Genomic DNA, 25,337 nt, shown 5'->3' with positions numbered 1-25,337 from the left:
GGGAAGGCAGTGGGCGTGGTGGTGTGGAGGTTGGTGAAGGTTTGTCGACAGTGTCGCAGGCCATAGGTGGTGTGTGGCGTACACAGCTGGCAGTTGTTGTTCCTTCCAGGGTTGAGTACATAGAGGGCAGTTGATTCGTATCACTGGGTGGTCAGAGACCCAGGGTCCCTGGTGCTGGTCGCAGTCAGGTCGCAGATGGGCGCAAATAGGCTTGCTTTGGGCACGCCAGCGGCGCGGCCACCATTAAGTAGGGGACGAGGGAGGGAGCGCAGTGGGAGGCAGGGGCGAGAACTGGTGGGGGGAGAGGCCGTGGGAGCAGCAGCAGCAGGAAACACGGCACAAAAAAAGGAAAAATGCAAAAAGGAAGGCACAATAAAGTCACAACAAGAAGGCACACTTAAAACAAGGCACAATAAGTCACAACAAGAAGGCACAGTAAAAACAAGGCACAATAAAGTCACAACAAGAAGGTACAATAAGAACAAGGCAAATAAATACAAACAATGCACAGAACAGAGACAGACAGAAAAGAACAGACAGAAAGAGAAGACAGAGAGGGCTGGCCAAGCGGACCAGTAGAAGAGCAAGGCTCTCCCACTGGACCACCAGGAATGAGGCGCCGACAAGAAACCTGTGGGTGGAGGAGTGCCTCAAACTCCTACCTGAGACCAGGGGGGCGCAGGGGGCAGCAGCACAACAACAGAGCTACACGAGGGGAGAGCGGAGTTCCCTGACCAGGAGGTCAGAGGTCTTGCTCAACTTCTCATGCAGCAGCCACCATTAATTAGGGGACGGGTGAGGGAGCGCAGTGGGGAGCAGGAGCGGGAACAGGCAGGGGGAGGGGCCACAGGACAGCAGCAGTGGGAAAAACGGCACAAAAAAGGAAAAACGCAACAAGGAAGGCACAATAAAGTCACAACAAGAAGGCACAATAAAAACAAGGCACAATAAAGTCACAACGAGAAGGCACAATAAAAACAAGGCACAAAAAAGTCAAAACAAAAAGGCCCAATAGAAACAAACAAGGCACAAAAAGAGTCAACAAGAAGGCACAATAAGAACAAGGAAAATAAAGACAAACAAGGCACAGTACAGAAACAGACAGAAAATAACAGACAGAAAGAGAAGACAGAGAGGGCTGGCCAAGTGGACGAGTAGAAGAGCAAGGCTCTCCCACTGGACTATCAGGGATGAGGCGCTGACAGTAGCCTGTGGGTGGAGGAGGGCCTCGAACACCTACCTGAGACCAGGGAGGTGCAGAAGGCAGTGGTGCAACAAAAGAGCTGCGCGAAGGGAGAGCTGAGTTCCCTGACCAGGAAGTCAGAAATCTTGCTCAACTGCTGGCGCAGTGGTCGCCATTAAGTAGGGGACAAGGGGGGAGGGGTAACGGGGCAGCAGCAGTGGTAGAAACGGTACAAAAAAGGAAAAACGCAACAAGGATGGCACAATAAAGTCACAACAAGAAGGCACAATAAAAACAAGGAACAATAAAGTCACAACAGAAAGGCATAATAAAGACAAACAAGGCACAATAAAGAGATGCTGACAGGAGCCTGAAGGTGGAGGAGGATCTCAAACACCTACCTGAGACCAGGGAGATGCAGGGGGCAGCCGGGCAACAACAGAGCTACGCAAGGGGAGAGTGGAGTTTCCCGTCCAGGAGGTCAGAGGCCTTGCTGAACTGCTCGCACAGAGGCCACCATTAAGTAGGGAAAGGGAAGGGAGCGCAGTGGGAAGCGGGAAAAGAAACCAGCAGGGGGCATGGGGCCCTGGGGTAGCAGCGACAGGAAAAACGGCACGAAACAGACAAAATGCAACAAGGATGGCACAATAAAGTCACAACAAGAAGGCAGAGTAAAAACAAGGAACAATAAAGTCACAACAAGAAGTCACAATAAGAACTAGGCAAATAAAGACAAACAAGTCACAGTACAAAGACAGACAGAAAAGAACAGACAGAAAGAGAAGACAGAGAGGGCTGGCCAAGTGGATCAGAAGAAGAGCAAGGCTCTCCCACTGGACCACCAGGGATGAGGCGCCGACAGGAGCCTGCGGGCGGAGGAGGGCCTCGAACTCCTACCTGAGACCAGGGGGGCGCAGGGGGCAGCAGCACAACAACGGAGCTGCCTGAGGGGAGAATGGGGATCCCTGACCAGGGAGGCAGAGGTCTTGCTATACAAAGCCATTTTATGACCACAAACTCTACAATTCAAAAAATCGCAGGGGCTGCTACCACAGAATGTCCATTTCATATGTACTAAAATCATTGGAAATGCATAGATTTTGTCACGCATATCCAAACACAATTAGGAAGAGTTGTAAAAGGGTGTTTCTTTCCAACTGCACTTCGGTATTGTACTCACAATGGTTTCTCACCCTAACTGCTGTCACAAACCATTGACCAGTTACCAAAACCTTAAAAGAGGTGGTAAATGCTTTGCTAGGGGGAAAAAGTTCCTAGGGGACCACTTGTCCTTTGAAAGTCATGTTAGTTGATTACGGCGGAACAAGCATTGGTCACAAGGACCACTGCTTCCTCTCACCTACATCTTCTCCAATGTGACTTTTTTTTAAAGCAGCACCAGTTCCTTTAAAGAAACATGTCTCCTTAAAAAAAAAATGTTTCACAATGTAAATACAAGCACGGAGTTCTGCTGCTCCTAGCAGGCCTTCACCCAACATTCACAGCTAATGGTAGAATAAAGGTAAATACAAGAATGGAGGTCTGCTGCTCCTAGCAGGCCTTCACCCAACATTCACAGCTAATTATAGAATAAATGTAAATACGAGAATGGAGGTCTGCTGCTCCTAGCAGGCCTTCACCCATGCATTCACAGCTAATGATAGAATAAATGTAAATACAAGAATGGAGGTCTGCTGCTCCTAGCAGGCCTTCACCCAACATTCACAGCTAATGATAGAATAAATGCAAATACAAGAATGGAGGTCTGCTGCTCCTAGCAGGCCTTCATCCCTGTATTCACAGCTAATGATAGAATAAATGTAAATACAAAAATGGAGGCCTGCCGCCCCTAGCAGGCCTTCGCTCTGTATTCACAGCTAATGATAGAATAAATGTAAATACAAGAATGGAGGTCTGCCGCTCCTAGCAGGCCTTCACCCCTGTATTCACAGCTAATGATAAAATAAATGTAAATACAAGAATGGAGGTCTGCTGCTACTAGCAGGCCTTCGCTCTGTATTCACAGCTAATGATAGAATAAATGTAAATACAAGAATGGAGGTCTGCCGCTCCTAGCAGGCCTTCACCCCTGTATTCACAGCTAATGATAGAATAAATGCAAATACAAGAATGGAGGTCTGCTGCTCCTAGCAGGCCTTCACCCCTGTATTCACAGCTAATGATAGAAGAAATGCAAATACAAGAATGGAGGTCTGCCGCTCCTAGCAGGCCTTCACCCCTGAATTCACGGATAATGATAGAATAAATGTAAATACAACAATGGAGGTCTGCGGCTCCTAGCAGGCCTTCACCCCTGTATTCACAGCTAATGATAGAATAAATGTAAATACAAGAATGGAGGTCTGCCGCTCCTAGCAGGCCTTCCCCCCTGTATTCACAGCTAATGATAGAATAAATGTAAATACAAGAATGGAGGTCTGCTGCTCCTAGCAGGCCTTCGCTCTGTATTCACAGCTAATGATAGAATAAATGCAAATACAAGAATGGAGGTCTGCTCCTCCTAGCAGGCCTTCACCCCTGTATTCAAAGCTAATGATAGAATAAATGTAAATACAAGAATGGAGGTCTGCTGCTACTAGCAGGCCTTCGCTCTGTATTCACAGCTAATGATAGAATAAATGTAAATACAAGAATGGAGGTCTGCTGCTCCTAGCAGGCCTTCGCTCTGTATTCACAGCTAATGATAGAATAAATGCAAATACAAGAATGGAGGTCTGCTGCTCCTAGCAGGCCTTCGCCCCTGTATTCTATGCTAATGATAGAATAAATGCAAATACAAGAATGGAGGTCTGCTGCTCCTAGCAGGCCTTCACCCCTGAATTCACAGCTAATGATAGAATAAATGCAAATACAAGAATGGAGGTCTGCTGCTCCTAGCAGGCCTTCGCCCCTGTATTCTATGCTAATGATAGAATAAATGCAAATACAAGAATGGAGGTCTGCTGCTCCTAGCAGGCCTTCACCCCTGAATTCACGGATAATGATAGAATAAATGTAAATACAACAATGGAGGTCTGCGGCTCCTAGCAGGCCTTCACCCCTGTATTCACAGCTAATGATAGAATAAATGTAAATACAAGAATGGAGGTCTGCCGCTCCTAGCAGGCCTTCCCCCTGTATTCACAGCTAATGATAGAATAAATGTAAATACAAGAATGGAGGTCTGCTGCTCCTAGCAGGCCTTCGCTCTGTATTCACAGCTAATGATAGAATAAATGCAAATACAAGAATGGAGGTCTGCTCCTCCTAGCAGGCCTTCACCCCTGTATTCACAGCTAATGATAGAATAAATGTAAATACAAGAATGAAGGTCTGCTGCTTCTAGCAGGCCTTCACCCCTGTATTCACAGCTAATGATAGAATAAATGCAAATACAAGACTGGAGGTCTGCTGCCCCTAGCAGGCCTTCGTCCCTGTATTCACAGCTAATGATAGAATAAATGCAAATACAAGAATGGAGGTCTGCTGCTCCTAGCAGGCCTTCACCCCTGTATTCACAGCTAATGATAGAAGAAATGCAAATACAAGAATGGAGGTCTGCCGCTCCTAGCAGGCCTTCACCCCTGAATTCACGGATAATGATAGAATAAATGTAAATACAACAATGGAGGTCTGCGGCTCCTAGCAGGCCTTCACCCCTGTATTCACAGCTAATGATAGAATAAATGTAAATACAAGAATGGAGGTCTGCCGCTCCTAGCAGGCCTTCCCCCCTGTATTCACAGCTAATGATAGAATAAATGTAAATACAAGAATGGAGGTCTGCTGCTCCTAGCAGGCCTTCGCTCTGTATTCACAGCTAATGATAGAATAAATGCAAATACAAGAATGGAGGTCTGCTCCTCCTAGCAGGCCTTCACCCCTGTATTCAAAGCTAATGATAGAATAAATGTAAATACAAGAATGGAGGTCTGCTGCTACTAGCAGGCCTTCGCTCTGTATTCACAGCTAATGATAGAATAAATGTAAATACAAGAATGGAGGTCTGCTGCTCCTAGCAGGCCTTCGCTCTGTATTCACAGCTAATGATAGAATAAATGCAAATACAAGAATGGAGGTCTGCTGCTCCTAGCAGGCCTTCGCCCCTGTATTCTATGCTAATGATAGAATAAATGCAAATACAAGAATGGAGGTCTGCTGCTCCTAGCAGGCCTTCACCCCTGAATTCATGGATAATGATAGAATAAATGTAAATACAACAATGGAGGTCTGCGGCTCCTAGCAGGCCTTCACCCCTGTATTCACAGCTAATGATAGAATAAATGTAAATACAAGAATGGAGGTCTGCCGCTCCTAGCAGGCCTTCCCCCCTGTATTCACAGCTAATGATAGAATAAATGTAAATACAAGAATGGAGGTCTGCTGCTCCTAGCAGGCCTTCGCTCTGTATTCACAGCTAATGATAGAATAAATGCAAATACAAGAATGGAGGTCTGCTCCTCCTAGCAGGCCTTCACCCCTGTATTCAAAGCTAATGATAGAATAAATGTAAATACAAGAATGAAGGTCTGCTGCTTCTAGCAGGCCTTCACCCCTTTATTCACAGCTAATGATAGAATAAATGCAAATACAAGACTGGAGGTCTGCTGCCCCTAGCAGGCCTTCGTCCCTGTATTCACAGCTAATGATAGAATAAATGTAAATACAAGAATGGAGGTCTGCCGCTCCTAGAGGGCCTTCACCCCTGTATTCAAAGCTAATGATAGAATAAATGTAAATACAAGAATGGAGGTCTGCTCCTCCTAGCAGGCCTTCACCCCTGTATTCAAAGCTAATGATAGAATAAATGTAAATACAAGAATGAAGGTCTGCTGCTTCTAGCAGGCCTTCACCCCTGTATTCACAGCTAATGATAGAATAAATGCAAATACAAGACTGGAGGTCTGCTGCCCCTAGCAGGCCTTCGTCCCTGTATTCACAGCTAATGATAGAATAAATGCAAATACAAGACTGGAGGTCTGCTGCCCCTAGCAGGCCTTCGTCCCTGTATTCACAGCTAATGATAGAATAAATGCAAATACAAGAATGGAGGTCTGCTGCTCCTAGCAGGCCTTCACCCCTGTATTCACAGCTAATGAAAGAAGTAATGCAAATACAAGAATGGAGGTCTGCCGCTCCTAGCAGGCCTTCACCCCTGAATTCACGGATAATGATAGAATAAATGTAAATACAACAATGGAGGTCTGCGGCTCCTAGCAGGCCTTCACCCCTGTATTCACAGCTAATGATAGAATAAATGTAAATACAAGAATGGAGGTCTGCCGCTCCTAGCAGGCCTTCCCCCCTGTATTCACAGCTAATGATAGAATAAATGTAAATACAAGAATGGAGGTCTGCTGCTCCTAGCAGGCCTTCGCTCTGTATTCACAGCTAATGATAGAATAAATGCAAATACAAGAATGGAGGTCTGCTCCTCCTAGCAGGCCTTCACCCCTGTATTCAAAGCTAATGATAGAATAAATGTAAATACAAGAATGGAGGTCTGCTGCTACTAGCAGGCCTTCGCTCTGTATTCACAGCTAATGATAGAATAAATGTAAATACAAGAATGGAGGTCTGCTGCTCCTAGCAGGCCTTCGCTCTGTATTCACAGCTAATGATAGAATAAATGCAAATACAAGAATGGAGGTCTGCTGCTCCTAGCAGGCCTTCGCCCCTGTATTCTATGCTAATGATAGAATAAATGCAAATACAAGAATGGAGGTCTGCTGCTCCTAGCAGGCCTTCACCCCTGAATTCACGGATAATGATAGAATAAATGTAAATACAACAATGGAGGTCTGCGGCTCCTAGCAGGCCTTCACCCCTGTATTCACAGCTAATGATAGAATAAATGTAAATACAAGAATGGAGGTCTGCCGCTCCTAGCAGGCCTTCCCCCCTGTATTCACAGCTAATGATAGAATAAATGTAAATACAAGAATGGAGGTCTGCTGCTCCTAGCAGGCCTTCGCTCTGTATTCACAGCTAATGATAGAATAAATGCAAATACAAGAATGGAGGTCTGCTCCTCCTAGCAGGCCTTCACCCCTGTATTCAAAGCTAATGATAGAATAAATGTAAATACAAGAATGAAGGTCTGCTGCTTCTAGCAGGCCTTCACCCCTTTATTCACAGCTAATGATAGAATAAATGCAAATACAAGACTGGAGGTCTGCTGCCCCTAGCAGGCCTTCGTCCCTGTATTCACAGCTAATGATAGAATAAATGTAAATACAAGAATGGAGGCCTGCCGCTCCTAGAGGGCCTTCACCCCTGTATTCACAGCTAATGATAGAATATATGCAAATACAAGAATGGAGGTCTGCTGCTCATAGCAGACCTTCACCTGAGCATTCACAGCTAATGATAGAATAAATACAAATACAAGAATGGAAGTCTGTCGCTCCTAGCAGGCCTTAGTCCTAGTATTCACAGCTAATGATAGAATAAATGCAAATACAAGAATGGAGGTCTGCCGCTCCTAGAGGGCCTTCACCCCTGTATTCACAGCTAATGATAGAATAAATACAAATACAAGAATGGAAGTCTGTCGCTCCTAGCAGGCCTTCACCCATGCATTCACAGCTAATGATAGAATAAATGTAAATACAAGAATGGGGGTCTGCTGCTCCTAGCAGGCCTTCGCCCATGCATTCACAGCTAATGATAGAATAAATGTAAATACAAGAATGGAGGTCTGCTGCTCCTAGCAGGCCTTCGTCCCTGCATTCACAGCTAATGATAGAATAAATGTAAATACAAGAATGGAGGTCTGCCGCTCCTAGCAGGCCTTTGTCCATGTATTCACAGCCAACGATAGAATACATGTAAATACAAGAATGGAGGTCTGCTTCTCCTAGCAGTCCTTCACCACTGTATTCACAGGTAATGATAGAATAAATGTAAATACAAGAATGGAGGTCTGCCGCTCCTAGCAGGCCTTCATCTTAGCATTCACAGCTAATGATAGAATAAATGTAAATACAAGAATGGAGGTCTGCTGCTCCTAGCAGGCCTTCACCCCTGAATTTACGGCTAATGATAGAATAAATATAAATACAAGAATGGAGGTCTGCTGCTCCTAGCAGGCCTTCAACCCTGTATTCACAGCTAATGATAGAATACATGTAAATACAAGAATGGAGGTCTGCTGCTCCTAGCAGGCCTTCAACCCTGTATTCACAGCTAATGATAGAATACATGTAAATACAAGAATGGAGGTCTGCTGCTCCTAGCAGGCCTTCGCTCTGTATTCACGGATAATGATAGAATAAATGCAAATACAAGAATGGAGGTCTGCTGCTCCTAGCAGGCCTTCACCTGAGCATTAATAGCTAATGATAGAATAAATGTAAATACAAGAATGGAGGTCTGCTGTTCCTAGCAGGCCTTCACCCAACATTCACAGCTAATGATAGAATAAATGCAAATACAAGAATGGAGGTCTGCTGCTCCTAGCAGGCCTTCACCCCTTTATTCGCAGCTAATGATAGAATAAATGCAAATACAAGAATGGAGGTCTGCTGCTCCTTCCAGGCCTTCGCCCCTGTATTCACAGCTATTGAAAGAATAAATGTAAATACAAGAATGGAGGTCTGCTGCTCCTAGCAGGCCTTCACCCATGTATTCACAGCTAATGATAGAATAAATGTTCATACAAGAATGGAGGTCCGCCGCTCCTAGCATGCCTTTGTCCCTGTATTCACAGCTAATGATAGAATAAATATAAATATAAGAACGGAGGTCCGCCGCTCCTAGCAGTCCTTCGTCCCTGTATTCACAGCTAATGATAGAATACATGTAAATACAAGAATGGAGGTCTGCTGCTCCTTCCAGGCCTGCACCCCTGTATTCACAACTAATGATAGAATAAATGTAAATACAACAATGGAGGTCTGCTGCTCCTTCCAGGCCTTCGCCCCTGTATTCACAGCTATTGATAGAATAAATGTAAATATAAGAATGGAGGTCTGCTGCTCCTAGCAGGCCTTCTCCCAACATTCACAGCTAATGATAGAATAAATGTAAATACAAGAATGGAGGTCTGCCGCTCCTAGAGGGCCATCACCCCTGTATTCACAGCTAATGATAGAATAAATGCAAATACAAGAATGGAGGTCTGCTGCTCATAGCAGGCCTTCACCTGAGCATTCACAGCTAATGATAGAATAAATGCAAATACAAGAATGGAGGTCTGCCGCCCCTAGCAGGCCTTCACCCCTGTATTCACAGCTAATGATAGAATAAATGTAAATACAATAATGGAGGTCTGTCGCTCCTAGCAGGCCTTCACCCCTGCATTCACAGCTAATGATAGAATAAATGCAAATACAAGAATGGAGGTCTGCTGCTCCTAGCAGGCGGGGAACATCCTTTACAACGAAACCCTTACAACGCTGTACCATTACAATGCAGGTTACGTTACAACGACTTTCGATGGAGGGCGCTCTAGGATAGGGAATAGTTTAATTTACTATCCAACACCTTCCCTACTATCCACAGGGACTGGAGTTGGAATAGTAAATTAAACTATTCACTATCGAGCGCCCCCCAACGCAAGTCGTTGCAACGACTTGTGTTGTAAAACCTGCGTTGTAACGGTACGCGTGGTAATACCACACGTTGTACAGTCATACATCCCTAGCAGGCCTTCACCTGAGCATTCACAGCTAATAATAGAATAAATGCAAATACAAGAATGAAGGTCTGCCGCTCCTAGCAGGCCTTCGCCCCTGTATTCACAGCTAATGATAGAATAAATGTAAATACAATAACGGAGGTCTGCCGCTCCTAGCAGGCCTGTGTCCCTGTATTCACAGCTAATGATATAATAAATGGAAATACAAGAATGGAGGTCTGCTGCTCCCAGCAGGTCTTCGCCCCTGTATTCACAGCTAATGATAGAATAAATGTAAATACAATAACGGAGGTCTGCCGCTCCTAGCAGGCCTTCACCCCTGTATTCACAGCTAATGATAGAATAAATGTAAATACAATAACGGAGGTCTGCCGCTCCTAGCAGGCCTTCGCCCCTGTATTCACAGCTAATGATAGAATAAATGCAAATACAAGAATGAAGGTCTGCTGCTCCTAGCAGGCCTTTGTCCCTGTATTCACAGCTAATGATAGAATAAATGCAAATACAAGAATGAAGGTCTGCTGCTCCTAGCAGGCCTTTGTCCCTGTATTCACAGCTAATGATAGAATAAATGCAAATACAAGAATGAAGGTCTGCTGCTCCTAGCAGGCCTTCACCTGAGCATTCACAGCTAATGATAGAATAAATGTAAATACAAGAATGGAGGTCTGCGGCTCCTAGCAGGCCTTCCCCCTGTATTCACAGCTAATGACAGAATAAATGCAAATACAAGAATGGAGGTCTGCTGCTCCTAGCAGGCGGGGAACATCCTTTACAACGAAACCCTTACAACGCTGTACCATTACAATGCAGGTTACGTTACAACGACTTTCGATGGAGGGCGCTCTAGGATAGGGAATAGTTTAATTTACTATCCAACACCTTCCCTACTATCCACAGGGACTGGAGTTGGAATAGTAAATTAAACTATTCACTATCGAGCGCCCCCCAACGCAAGTCGTTGCAACGACTTGTGTTGTAAAACCTGCGTTGTAACGGTACGCGTGGTAATACCACACGTTGTACAGTCATACATCCCTAGCAGGCCTTCACCTGAGCATTCACAGCTAATGATAGAATAAATGTAAATACAATAACGGAGGTCTGCCGCTCCTAGCAGGCCTGTGTCCCTGTATTCACAGCTAATGATATAATAAATGGAAATACAAGAATGGAGGTCTGCTGCTCCCAGCAGGTCTTCGCCCCTGTATTCACAGCTAATGATAGAATAAATGTAAATACAATAACGGAGGTCTGCCGCTCCTAGCAGGCCTTCGCCCCTGTATTCACAGCTAATGATAGAATAAATGCAAATACAAAATAGGAGGTCTGCCGCTCCTAGCAGGCCTTCACCCCTGTATTCACGGCTAATGATAGAATATATGCAAATACAAAATAGGAGGTCTGCTGCTCCTAGCAGGCCTTGGCCCCAGTATTCACAGCTAATGATTGAATAAATGTAAATAGAAGAATGAAAATCTGCTGCTCCTAGCAGGCCTTCCCCCTGTATTCACAGCTAATGATAGAATAAATGTATATACAGGAATGGAGGTCTGCTGCTCCTAGCAGGCCTTCCCCCCTGTATTCACAGCTAATGATAGAATAAATGTAAATACAAGAATGGAGGTCTGCCGCTCCTAGCAGGCCTTCACCCCTGTATTCACAGCTAATGATAGAATAAATGTAAATACAAGAATGGAGGTCTGCTGCTCCTAGCAGGCCTTTGTCCCTGTATTCACAGCTAATGATAGAATAAATGTAAATACAAGAATGGAGGTCTCGCTCTCCTAGCAGGCCTTCGTCCGAGTATTCACAGCTAATGATAGAATAAATGTAAATACAAGAATGGAGGTCTGCTGCTCCTAGCAGGCCTTTGTCCCTGTATTCACAGCTAATGATAGAATAAATGTAAATACAAGAATGGAGGTCTGCTGCTCCTAGCAGGCCTTTGTCCCTGTATTCACAGGTAATGATAGAATAAATGCAAATACAAGAATGGAGGTTTGCTGCTCCTTCCAGGCCTTCACCCCTGTATTCACAGCTAATGATAGAATAAATGCAAATACAAGACTGGAGGTCTGCCGCTCCTAGCAGGCCTTTGTCCCAGTATTCACAGCTAATGACAGAATAAATGTAAATACAAGAATGGAGGTCTGCTGCTCCTAGCAGGCCTTCATCCTTGTATTCACAGCTAATGATAGAATAAATGCAAATACAAGACCGGAGGTCTGCCGCTCCTAGCAGGCCTTTGTCCCAGTATTCACAGCTAATGACAGAATAAATGCAAATACAAGAATGGAGGTCTGCTGCTCATAGCAGGCCTTCGCTCTGCATTCACAGCTAATGATAGAATAAATGTAAATAGAAGAATGGAGGTCTGCTGCTCATAGCAGGCCTTCACCTGAGCATTCACAGCTAATGATAGAATAAATGCAAATACAAGAATGGAGGTCTGCCGCCCCTAGCAGGCCTTCACCCCTCTATTCACAGCTAATAATAGAATAAATGTAAATACAATAATGGAGGTCTGCCGCTCCTAGCAGGCCTTCACCCCTGAATTGACAGCTAAAGATAGAATAAATGTAAATACAAGAATGGAGGTCTGCTGCTCCTAGCAGGCCTTCACCTGAGCATTCACAGCTAATGATAGAATAAATGCAAATACAAGAATAGAGGTCTGCTGCTCCTTCCAGACCTTTGCCCCTCTATTCTTATCTAATGATAGGGGTTGCAAATTTGCGACCTTCCCAATTAATATTCATCAGACTGGTATTTTAGCTACCTCCTGTGAATGTACATTTAGCAATGCAACCTTTTTATACACATGTTGCATCACAAATTGCATTACCATTTGAAAACCAGTTGGTGTACAAATTGGACATCCCTGGTTTGTGAATGGGAACAGTATATCAGATTCCACGTTCCTTCATCCAGTCCTTGCTGCCTGCTCCCAACACAAATATCTGTTTTGGAGCTATATCTGAAGCAGAGCGTGCCATAGGCTGGTCAGGTGTGTGAAGATCCGCTCACTGCTGCTTACCCAGGCGGTAAAGGACGATGGTTACGAAGGTGCTCACAGCTGTCATCACTCCCAGGGTTATAGCCTGTCTCTTCAAGCCATGGAGCTCCGAGCCAACTGCAAATAAAATAATACAGGTTTATTGATTACTAGGTTTATTCGCCTTTTAATACCTGATGAACAACCTCATAGGGGAATTTATAATGGTGGGCCAGTGAAGATGTGTGAGCCAGCTCGAGTTAATGTCTTTGAGTGTGAGTCAGGACTAGCGTGTGACTGTGTGTGTGTCAGGTCCAGTAAGTGACTCTGTGTGTGTGTCAGGTCCAGTAAGTGACTCTGTGTGTGCCAGGTCCAGTAAGTGACAGTAAGTGACTCTGTGTGTGTGTCAGGTCCAGTAAGTGGCTTTGTGTGTGTGCCGGGTCCAGCAAGTGACTCTGTGTGCGTGTGCCACTTTCAGTAAGTGACTCTGTGTGTGCCGGGTCCAGTAACTAACTCTGAATGAGTACAAAATCGGTTTGGCACTGTTAGACGGACCGGGAGGGTCGGCCGAGTATAAGGGGAGAGGTCTCCAGGGAGAGCCGTCTCCAGCGATCGTACAGACAAGTAACTTCCCCCCCACAGACGGACACCACACAAGGATAAGGTTAAACGATACTTTATCAGCAATTTCTTCGAGTACGGTCAAATGATACAAGGAGGTCTGGACTCAGGGGTCCTCTCGATGGTGCTCCAGCGTTGTTCTCGAGGCAGGAGTCGCCTGCTGATGAAGGCCACTGGCTGATCAAGGCCTTCGGGGTTCAATTGAGACAGGACCGCCCCAATGCCGTGGTCAGAGGCATCCGTCTGGACGACGAATTCCCGGCTGGTGTCGGGGGCCTGGAGCACAGGGGCGGAGCACATGGCGGCCTTCAGTTGTTCGAAGGCTGTTTGACAATCTGGGGTCCAGTTGACCTTCTTTGGTTGATTTTTGGACGTGAGTTCTGTGAGGGGCCCCACTATGCTACCATAGTCCTTCACGAACCGTCGGTAATAGCCCGTGAGTCCCAGAAAGGCGCGTACCTCGGTCTGGGTGATGGGGGGCTGCCAGGACTGGATGGCGGCGATCTTGAGCTGCAGAGGGGCCACCAGGCCGCTTCCCACCTGGTGTCCGAGGTAGGTCATGGACCCCTGACCGATCTGGCATTTGCTGGCCTTGATCGTGAGGCCAGCTCGCTGAAGGGCCTGTAGCACCTCTCGGAGGTGGTGGAGGTGGTCGGACCAGTGGTGGCTGTATACAGCGATGTCGTCTAGGTAGGCGGCACTGAATCCTTCGAATCCGGCCAAGACCTGATTAACGAGTCGCTGAAACGTTGCTGGGGCATTCTTCATGCCGAAGGGCATGACCTTGAAATGATAATGGCCGTCAGGAGTGGAAAACGCAGATCGTTCTTGGGCCCGGGGTGTGAGGCCGATCTGCCAGTAGCCCGCCGTCAGGTCGAAAATGCTGAGGTAGCGGGCAGCTCCCATGCGGTCGATTAGTTCATCTGCCCGGGGGATGGGATGGGCGTCTGTTCTGGTGACTGCATTCAAGCCCCGGTAGTCGACGCAGAACCGGAGTTCCGGTGTGGTGCCGGGGGTGGCTGCTTTGGGGACCAGTACTACTGGGCTGGCCCAGGGGCTGTCTGAGGGCTCAATGACCCCAAGCGTGAGCATCTTGGTTACTTCTTCTTGGATGCAGGCCCGTACCCGATCTGGCACGCGGTAGGCCCGGTGGCGGATAGGGGGGCTGTCCCCCGTGTCCACGTCGTGCACACACCAGTAGGTGACACCTGGGGTGAGGGAGAACAGGCTGGCGAACTGCAACAGAAGGTCTCGACATTCTTGGCGTTGTTCCAGGGTGAGGGCCTCCGAGAGTCGGACCCCGTCCACGGAGCCGTCTTTCTCCCGAGTCCGTAGGAGGTCAGGGAGGGGTTCGGAGTCTTCTTCGGCTCCATTGTCTGTGGCCATCAGGAGGCTGAGTTCTGAACGCACGAAATGGGGTTTCAGTCTATTAGCGTGGAGGACCCAGAGGGGGTTCCGTGAAGATTCCAGGTCGACGAGATAGGTGACAGGGCCCTTGCGCTCGACTACTTTGAAGGGCCCCGTCCACTTGTCTTGCAGGGCGCATGGTTCGGTGGGGGACATCACCCACACTTGTTGGCCGGGTTCAAATTCGATGGAGGAGGCATTTTGGTCATACCACTTTTTCATGTCCTCTTGACTGGCCTCCAAGTTTGCTTTTGCCAGCTCTCTGAACCGTCGGGTCTGGTTGCGGAGGGTTAGGAGGTATTTGAAGACATCTGGAGGGTTCTTTAGAGGGGGCATTTCCCAGCCTTCCTTGACTAGGCTGAGCGGCCCCCGTACGGGGTGTCCATACAACAGTTCAAACGGGCTGAAGCCGAGGGACTTCTGGGGGACCTCTCGATATGCGAAGAGGAGGCACGGCAGTAGCACATCCCACTGGCGACGGAGGGGCTCTTCCAACCCCCCAATCATCCCTTTGAGCGTGCGGTTGAACCGCTCAACGAGTCCGTTTCCTTGAGGGTGATAGGGGGTCGTGAATCGGTAGGTGACCCTACACTGTTGCCAGAGGGACTTCATATATTTTGAAATAAAGTTCGTGCCTCTGTCGCTGACGACTTCTCGGGGGAAGCCCACACGGGAGAAGATCCCCATCAGGGCCCGGCCGACTACCGGGGCTGTCACAGTTCGCAGGGGAACAGCCTCGGGGTAGCGGGTGGCGTGGTCCACCAGTACCAGGATGAACGGGGTGGTGACCACTGGAAATGGTTGCAGGGGGGCTTTTAGTTTGCGGCCGCTCTTCCCACTGGCTTGGCACGTGGGGCAAGATCGGCAATGCTGGAGTACATCATTCCTCATTTTAGGCCAGAAGAAGTGGTTCACTAGGCGGCTGTAAGTTTTATCCTGACCCAGGTGTCCAGCCAGGGGGACATCGTGGGCCAGATTTAGCAAGAAGTCTCTAAAACGGAGGGGCACCACTAGCACTCGACTGGCCCCCAACTCCGCGATCCTTTGTTCACTGTATAGCAGATCATTGTCCCAATAGATCCAATGTGTTCCGGAGGTATCCCCTGCGCTCTGGGCGAGGGCTTGTTGGCGGAGTCCCTCGAGGGAGGGACAGGTCTTCTGCTCTTGGCGAAACTGCTCCTGTGTGGGCCCCCCCTCTTGATGCCACTGGTCGAGGCCAGAGAGGTCCGGAGGTTGAGCTGGTTCTGGGGGGACGGCACGGTCGGCGTCTTCGACTGGGGCGACCGGGGGAGGAGGCGCCGGCCACTCAGGTTCCTCGGGTCGGGGATTGGCACGGGCGGCCATGGACCGGGTGGTGACGCACGCCCAGTCCGGGATGCCTAACATCCCCAGGTGTTCTCTTCGTTCTACGGCTGCCCACGGGGAGCTTTCAAGGTCATTCCCCAGGAGGCAGTCTACGGGGGCATCATCTCGGACCGTCACCTTCAACATGCCGGAGACTCCTCCCCATTCGAAAGGGACGCAGGCCATCCGACACAGACTCTCCGAGTTATCGGCTGAACGGACAGGGCAGAGAATATTTGGTAGGAACTGTTCTGGGGTCACCAGGTGACAGCGGACGGCTGTTACACTGGCCCCGGTGTCACGGAGGGCTTCGGCCCGGCGTCCATTGATGCTCACCCATTGGCTGTACTTCCGGGTGTTAGCGGGTAGGGGGACCCGCGGGACCATGTCTTTCCCCCCTAAGCAGGCTAGAGCCATGGCGGCTGGCTCCCATTCTTGATGTTCTTGCTCATATTCTTCTTGTTCCTCGGAGATCTGTTCTTCCCCCAGGGCAGCGGCAGCCACCTGGCGGGGTCTCGGGCTCTGGTTCTGTGGGCAATTTGGGTCGTTTGCGTAGTGGCCGACTCGCTGGCATCGGTGACACGTGACATTGGCCCTATATCCCGGTCGTGCCGGGGTGCTGCCCCGGTTGGCCGGGGGAGTGGTGCTGGCAGCGGGGGCGGCCGGAGTGCTGTCTCTTCCTCTTCCTTGGCCCCCTCCTCCTCCTCCTCGGGGACGGTGCTGACCGTGGTGGTTTCGGTTCTGTTCATAGGACCCATTTCGGCCCACTCTGGTGATTTCCCACCGGTCAGCTTCGGCTGCGAGCTGCCGTGGATCAGTCAATTTGCTATCGAGGAGGTGCTGCCGGAGCTCGATGAAGCAATTGTTTGACAGATGCTCCCACACCATGAGATTGAAGAGCTGTTCGTAAGTTGTGACATTGCTTCCTTTGATCCAACCCTCGAAGGCTCTGCTGAAATAGTTAACGTACTCCACCCAAGTTGTACCCGGGATGCGGGTGCAGTCTCTGAACCTCTGGCGGTACATCTCGGGTGTGAGCCCATAGCGGGTGAGGAGGGCCGCTTTCATGTGGTCATAGGAGGTCATCAGATGGTCCGGGAGCTGTAGCAGGGCATCGCGGCCCTCATTGAGGAATCTCCCCCATAGACCGGCTCCCCAGTCGCTTCGATCGATCCGGTGGGAGGTCATAGCTATTTCGTAGGCCTTGAACCATTGTTGGATGTCGTCCTCTCGGAAGTATTCTCGAACGACATCCTTGGGGATGTGTACCTTCTTATCTGTTGCTCCCGGGGTGCGGGGTTGCTCGGTCGCCCCTGATTCCTTATTCTGCTTGCGTAAGTCTATCTCAGCTAATTTGCGCTCATGTTCATATGCCAGTCTTTTTTCCTCGAGCTCTCTTTGTCTCTGTTTTTCCTCTCTTTCTTCTCGGAGTCTCAGATGTTCTAAGTTCAGTTTCTGTTCGGCCAACTTGAGTTCACCATCCATTTTGAGCCGGGCCATTTCTAGTTCATGTAGTCTTGTTCTTTCTCGTTCCTGGATCTCGTCTTGCAAGAGACCCGTTCTTCGCTCCTCGGAAGCCGCGGTGTCTTTTTCTACTGCTGCGATATTTTGGTCCGGGGGTCTGACGGCCCCGGTTTCTGCCCAGGACTCCAGGGCCTGTTTGAAATCATCTTTGGTACTTAAACCGGTGGTAGCGATACCTAGTTCGATGCAGAATTGTTTTAATTCACGATGGCTGTATTCTTCCAATTTCTCCATCTGAAATTTCTCGGTGGATCCGCTTTCTTTGGTAGTCATCGTGATTTCGTCGTGGGGTGAGCTACTCTCTGTACGATTATGCGGTGATTCGGATCGCGCCGTGCCCGCTGGCCACCAATGTTAGACGGACCGGGAGGGTCGGCCGAGTATAAGGGGAGAGGTCTCCAGGGAGAGCCGTCTCCAGCGATCGTACAGACAAGTAACTTCCCCCCCACAGACGGACACCACACAAGGATAAGGTTAAACGATACTTTATCAGCAATTTCTTCGAGTACGGTCAAATGATACAAGGAGGTCTGGACTCAGGGGTCCCCTCGGTTCGGGTCTCTGGTGGGGAAAAGGGGTAGCGGGACAGTCTTATTACCAATTGGGTGGATGGATAGCTCTCAATCCTCGAGCTCGGCGTTCTAGATGATCGGGCCGCGGCGGAGCCAGCAGGTCCCGAGATGGTTGAAGGTAGCGACGGTCCGCGGCGGAGCCAGCAGGTCCCGATGAAGATGGAGGTACAAACGGTCCGCGGCCACGCCAGCAGGTCCCGACGACGATGAAGGTTTCAGAAGGTTGCGGCAGCGCCAGCAGGCAGGACGATAGTTCGCAAGGCAGGGCTACGGCAGCGCCAGTAGTCCGTCAAGGATGAGTTCTTCTCTGCGTCTCTCGACTCCAGGATACAACTGCCTTCCTGCTCCGGAGCTGCCTCAGTTATAGGGCTGTTGCCCTTTGATGTCCGGACCCTCGCACTTGGAGGCCGGAGGGTCCAGGATGAGGGAGTCCAGACACCCAGCAGGGGGGTGGAGCCAGCGCCCGGGGAGGCTGGGGGCGAGCGGTACCTGGCGGGGGAGAGCCATTGACACCTCTTTCTCCCATTGACCTGCCAAGTGGTCCGCTCACCTCCTGGGTGGATGGTGGTGCCGGGATGTCTGAGGCCTGGCCAGGCCCAGGGTTCGGGTCGATCGGAGGCCACGCGGCCTCGTGGTGCAGTGTCCAAGATGGCGCCCAGGTCGGGCGCGCGGCCCAGTAGTGGATCGGGCCCAAGAGGTCGAGATGTTCAGAGGCAGGGGTCCCGGAGGGGACGGAAAACGTGAAGTGGTGGTGTGTAACACTTGAGGGACCGGGCTCGGGCCTGGTCGGGCAGAGGGGGAGTGGGCCCTTCATGTGGCCTGTCCAACATGCACCCTATCCGACCTGGAGAGTCAGGGTTGACCACAAAAAGCATCCCAGATTAATGTAGAACGGCCCCAGGATGCTGGAATAGTAATCATGTCGGGATCAAATCTGGGTACACTCATACTTCTCATAAAGTTGGCTTGGAAGTATCGTTCCCATCTTGCCCTGTCATTGACGATTTTAGTTCTATAGATCATAATTTAACCATACTTAGTTGGAATATTGCTGGTCTGAAGTCAAAGATGGAAATGGTAGAGTGGACCAATTGGATCAGTAGATTCGACATTCTGATGTTTCACGAAACATGGTGCACCAGTGGGTTGCTTCGTGAGGGTTTTCCTGTTATAATAACGCTGTACCTATCCCAGTAGCCGGCCGACCCAGCAGGGGCTTATCCATAAGGATAAAGATTACCTCAGGGAGCAACATTAAACCCCTGGAGACAAATGATAGTAACTTCCAGGCTATAATCTATTCTAACGGGATTACATTATGTTTAATACATTTTTATAATAATGATTTAATTTCACAACCCTATAGGAATTTTATCAATTTGTTTGATTTTATTGATAAGATTGTAGTTGAACAAAGGTATGGCAAACTGGATGGCATCTGTTTGAGGGGAGACTTCAATGTGCATTTGCACAAAGGAACGGACAACTCAGCTCTGATACCTGTCCGGGTAACCCCCTGTAAAAGAGGGGAAGAATTGTATAACCACTTAGCCATCCGGGATTTAACTAACGTCATGGAGAAAGTTGGTGGTACGTCAGACAAGGGTACATTGCCTACCTTTAGAGGACGTGGTTGTTCGCCTACAATTGATTATGTTTTTATATCTTCCTCCCTTGTGAACTATTTAATAAATTAAGCACCATTCACAGTGACCATAACCCAATCCTGACAATTTTCAAATTTGTCAATAAACTCATAAAACGTAAAGAAATAGGGGCTAAGAATCTGGTCGCATCAACCGACAAACTTAAAGGGGCAGATTTATGATAACTGGCGCATCCCCAGGGATGCGCCAGTTATCGTGCGCTGCAGCTACGCCACCCATGGTGCGCCGCATTTACAATGCGGCGCACCATGGGGCAAAATCGGCACAGATGCGTGACGCATCTGTGCCGTAAAAGTGACGCATTGCTGGAGTTGCTTCAAGCAGGCGCAGGGTTTTGACGCAGCATTGGCCTAAAAGTGACTGAGTGAAATCTTATAGATTTCACTCAGCCACTTTTGCGAGGCGCACCTGCCCCGGAACGCCCACCCTGCGCCGGAACGCCCACAAGCGGCGCAGGGCTTTACAACGTGACGCATCTGCCTAGATGCGTCACGTTGTAAATCGGTCATAGGGATGCGCCACGTTTACGCCACCGTTGCGTGACGCAAACGTGGCGCATTCACAACATAAATCTGCCCCAAAGTAATTTGGAAGGGCATAGACAACAAGGCCCTCCTAGCACATATTATAAAATCTAAAATCTTATCCTGTATTAAAAGAAACGTTCTTGTCCAGTAGATGCCTAGGCCTGGAGATTATACAGGCTTTTACTGGGTTATGCGTGGGCATCAAACAAGAAATTTCTAAACCCGTTGGTAACTCAAGTAAAAACCCTAGATGGTTTAATGGCACTTGCTCACGGGCGAATTGAGAATTACGTGAAGCACTTTCTGCGGAACCCAGGGACAGGACTCTGGTCAGAGGCGAAGAGAACGCTATAAGAAAGCAACAAAAACCCATACAGAGGAGTTATTGAAGGAGCGGTGGGACTCTCTCGCTCGCTCCGCTGCACTCAAAGACATCACTGGGTTTTGTAGCGAGGTAAAATCTATGAGGTTCTCGGGCTCAACTATCACCCCGATAAACTGTAATATAGCAAGTAATTCGTGGGAAGAGCATTTCTCGACAATATATACAGCGTCAACAATGACCATTGTCAGTTATTGCCTAGCAAATCACTGTTAATATCTCTATAACTGAAGTGGAAGATGCCATAAACCAAAGTGCAAGAAATAAAGCGCCAGGTCCTGACGGATTATCAATTGACCTAATTAAATCTGAGCCAGATTTCTGGTCGCCCCTATTGTGTCATGTTTTTAACAATCTGTCCAACATTACAATTCCTAAAACCTGGTCAAATAGTATCATCGTTCCCATCTTCAAGAAGGGCGATAGACTTAATCCTAGCTGCTATCGCCCTATATCTTTGATTGACTATACTTTGAAGATTTTAGGAAGAGTGATTTTTAATAAGATCAGGAATTGGGCAGAGGAAGCTCAAATATTAAGTTCATGTCAGTTGGGATTTAGGAGTAGTGTGGGAACTGTAGAACAGTGCCTGAACCTAAATCTTATATAGGGCAAATACACTATCGCCAAAAAAGCCCCCCTATACCTGGGTTTTATGGATTTAAGTTCGGCATTTGATTTTGTTAACCGTTCACGACTATGGGAGATTATTTTAAATTATGGGTTGGATAAGACACTTGTATATTTTTTGGCGCATCTGCATAGAGACCTGAAAGCACAGGTTAGGATAAACAACGAAGGAGAGGTTTCCGGGGACATTTTAATTGGTAGCGGGGTTATACAAGGTTGTGTCTTAGCCCCCTTACTTTTTATTCTTTATATAAATGAATTAAATAAATCCCTGTCAAAATTAACTTGTGATGTTCCAAAAATTCATGGTAAACTGTTTCCCGTACTTTTATATGCGGACGATGCGGTCCTGATGGGCCGCACACCTAAAGCACTTGTAACTTAAATAACGGGCTTCGTATCCTTTATGGCAGACTTGGATTTGTGTACCAATTTTAATAAGTCGTATATAATGTCCTGCTGCCCAAAAAACACCACATTCACCATATTGTGTAAGGAAAAGAGCTTTTAAGAAGCACCAGCACTTTTCCCTACCTGGGTCCAGTCTTTTCAGACACAGGATCCTGGCAGCCACATGTGGCGCTTGGAAAAAATAAACTCGGTAAGGCTATAAATTCAATTATTAGCCTCCGACAGCTAAAGCAGGCGGAGGTTGTAATACCGTTACTACAGATCTATAGAGCCCAATGTATACCGACTGCGACTTATGGCGCAGAGGTGTGGGGTTATACAAACTGCAGCAGTATCCAAATTGAGGAAAATAGATTCTGTAGAAAGGTGTTAGGGGCTTTAATTTCAGCACCTACCTATACCTGCCATAAGGAATTGAATCTTCATTATGTGGAGGATTTCATCAAGTCGCGGCCAGCATTATTCTGGCTAAAGATATGGCGAAATCCTGCCGCATTCTTAACACAAGAAATAATCACAGATTGTCTTAAATGTGACAGGGGTAGTTACATACTGTGATTAAGTGCAGTAAAGAAAAGCCTAGCCAGTGAAAGGTTGGAGCACATTTTATCCACCCCTCTAGATATGGACGGTATAAGTCTACAGTGTGTGAGAGGGGCATTGTATGATTTATACCGTGAGGAAAGAGAAAATGTGGAGCTCCATATGTGAGAAGTTGGCCCGATATGCAACGTTCGCTATTCTAGCGACCGCTATGTATCGTTCCAACGACCCTTATGGTGTTTGGTTGTAAGTCAACCTATAGACCAGCTATCCTAGTAGCGTGGATACGAGCAGTCTAAGGCTAAAGACTCGAGAGGGCGCGTTAAGCCAGCTGGTTACCACACATGTACCCCTTGAACACCCAGTGAAAGGACACCACACAAGTGTTATGAAAATAAACAGTATATTTATTAAGAATCACAACAGCCCTGTACTCTTTATGAGGACAGGGTACTAAGCACAAACCAAATCTCTTATGCAATTACTTCAAGTGCACAATTAAAACAAGTGTCCGAGGACACGGAAAGTTTAAGGTCTCGGGCGGACCCGATAAGGCAAGTCGGAAGCGAGGGACTCGGGACCCTAGAGTAAAGAGGCTATGCAGGCACCGAAATGCCGAGTTATCTAGCCACGAGGGCTGCGGCTGCACAAGTCTTACAGGCGTCGGGGTCTTCGCTGACGAGCCAGGAGCCGGAAGAAAAGGAGTTGCTGGCCGGCGACCAGTGATGAATAGTTCGTAGAGATCCAAGCCTGGATCAGAGATTGTTGATACCTGAAAGCAGAGGGGACCAAGTTTGTACTACTAGCCAGTAGTCAGAGGGTACCAGGATGGCACCGGTTGGCCGTCACCTCGACCAGGTGAGTGGGCGACGCTAGGCTCTGCAGTCTCACGGACCAGGAGGCGTTGTCGGCGACCACGGCGGAGGTGCGAGCTGTCCCACGAAGGATGATGCTGTCGGCGTCGCTGGGCCCAGGATGGGGCAACAAGCCTTGGCAGATCTCAGGGCCACGTGGTGGGCCTAAGATGGCGTCTTGAGTGGACCAGGAGGGTCCGGGGTGCTTCTCGCAAAGATGGAAGCAAGGGCCAGTCTGGAGCAACCAGACCAGCCGTGTTGATTGTCGGATGTCGTCACAGAAGGGCACAAGCCAGCGGCTAGTGACCAGACAACGTGCTGAGCAGCGAGCAGAAGGGCCCCACGCAGATCGTGGAGATGCTGGGAGACTGCACTTCGGTGCTGGAGCGGCTCAGGGTCGGGGCTTCTCGGACCCCAGAGCACTCACCAGGGAATTGCTTCGAAGGTCGTGCTGGTTAAGAGCGTGCAGGTTCTGATGATGGCCGGTCCCTCGAGGTCTCGTCGCACCCACAGATCACAGCTGAGCTGATGACGTGGGTAGAGGTCAGAGGTGCCAGGGAAGCCGGTTCTCGTCGAGCTGGGCCGTCGGATTCCTTGAGGAAGGACTTACAGCAAACCGCAGAGTTCTTAGATGGTGCCCGCTGATGCAGGGTGACTACTCCTTAGTCACAAGGGAGAAATCTTGAGAAGAGTCTTGAGTGTCCTTTCGTAGAAAGTAGTTCTTGATTCAAAGATGATCTTATCTGGAAGGGTCCCCGCTCCGGCCTTTATTCTAAAGAAAGGGGCGGGTACATGACTAGGTCCTGCCCTAAGGGTGGGACCAGGAAGGGGGGTAGTTACACCCCTCTCCCCTGCCGGACTTTCCCCAGGCCAGGGCTGGCGCCCCTGGAACTGGTTCTGACCGGCAGATGCGTAGTGAGCACCGGGGTGCCACTCCGCAGTCACCTTCTCGCAAAAGCCCTACCTACCCAGAATACACAAACCCTGTCTGGGACGGTGCGAACACCGCCCTCGACAGGAAACCCTTTGTCCAAGCTCTCCTCGCTGGAAGGACTCCCAGCAGCAGGAGGTCAGACTCGTGTCTGTGGTGGCAGCATCCATTTTGTGGATCTGAGGCTTTAGTTAACTTTAACCGGGGTTCACAGTTACGTACATGTCGTGTCCCTCTAGAAGGGCGGAATGCTAACCTCGTCGCCAGAATTGGTGAGGGGGCAGCATCCCGATTCGTATGACACCTTACTCGACATGCCTTGATAACGCGACACCGAAGTTACCGATGTGGTACGCGTTATCATGGAACAGCCATTGGGCCTTGATTCCGCAAGCTGCAACCGGGCTCGGCTCGGGCCAGAACCTAGTTCACACGAGCCCACGCACTCTGCCTTCAGGATTGTCAAGGCCTGCCATAGGAGTGACTGATAGGAACTCGGGTGTCCATTGTATGGTTAGATATAGAGCTACTATACCTAAAGCAAAGGGTGATTACACGACTTTGCCCCAGCTGTCATGCAGCCAGTTGTGTCAAATTTAGGAGGCCAACCAGGGGTGGCATAATACATGCTGCAGCCCCTGGCGGCCCTGGGTACACCTATGCCCTGCGTTACGGGGTCTGATAAGGTGGCCCAGTACCAATTGGAAATGCACCTAGGGTACATGGAATCCATTTTAAAGAGAGAGCAGTAGGCCTGGGGTCCTGATTGGCAGGATCCCAGGTCGACTATGTCCAAAACCAGCTAAAACACAGGGCAAAAAGTTGGGGGCAACCATAGTCAGGATGTACCTTCCTACACAACCCCCCCCCCAAACGAAAGGAGATAAGGCTATCCTTGTCCAGGTAAGCCTCTATTACCTAAGTGGCCATATAAGGAAGAACCAGCTCTGGCTTGGTTTCCCCCTGTGTCATGGTCCACTAGGCAACCCCTCACCCTAAGGGTATCTGAGGGTCTCCACCATAGGGAATCTCTGTCTTTGGTGTGTCTTGGGAAAGAAGAAGGCTGATGCTGGGATGGAGTACTGAAGTGAGGCTCCTCTAC

The 25,337-nt window shown here is 48.8% G+C and overlaps 1 protein-coding gene across 1 annotated transcript in view; it reads right to left on the bottom strand.

Annotated features, from left to right (window-relative positions):
- The window catches only part of LOC147709921 (collagen alpha-1(XII) chain-like), a 185,858-nt gene that overhangs the window by 124,150 nt on the left and 36,371 nt on the right, over positions 1–25,337 (bottom strand). The window contains exon 3 of the mRNA XM_086926126.1: positions 12,865–12,960. Within this exon, the coding sequence (XP_086782252.1) occupies positions 12,865–12,960 (96 nt within the window). The remainder of the gene's footprint in view (positions 1–12,864; positions 12,961–25,337) is intronic.

This window comes from Lissotriton vulgaris, chromosome 6, assembly GCF_964263255.1.
Source record: "Lissotriton vulgaris chromosome 6, aLisVul1.2, whole genome shotgun sequence".
Lineage (NCBI taxonomy): Eukaryota > Metazoa > Chordata > Amphibia > Caudata > Salamandridae > Lissotriton > Lissotriton vulgaris.
Note: the sequence above shows the minus strand (reverse complement) of the source record. Positions and strands in the feature narration are given on the sequence as shown.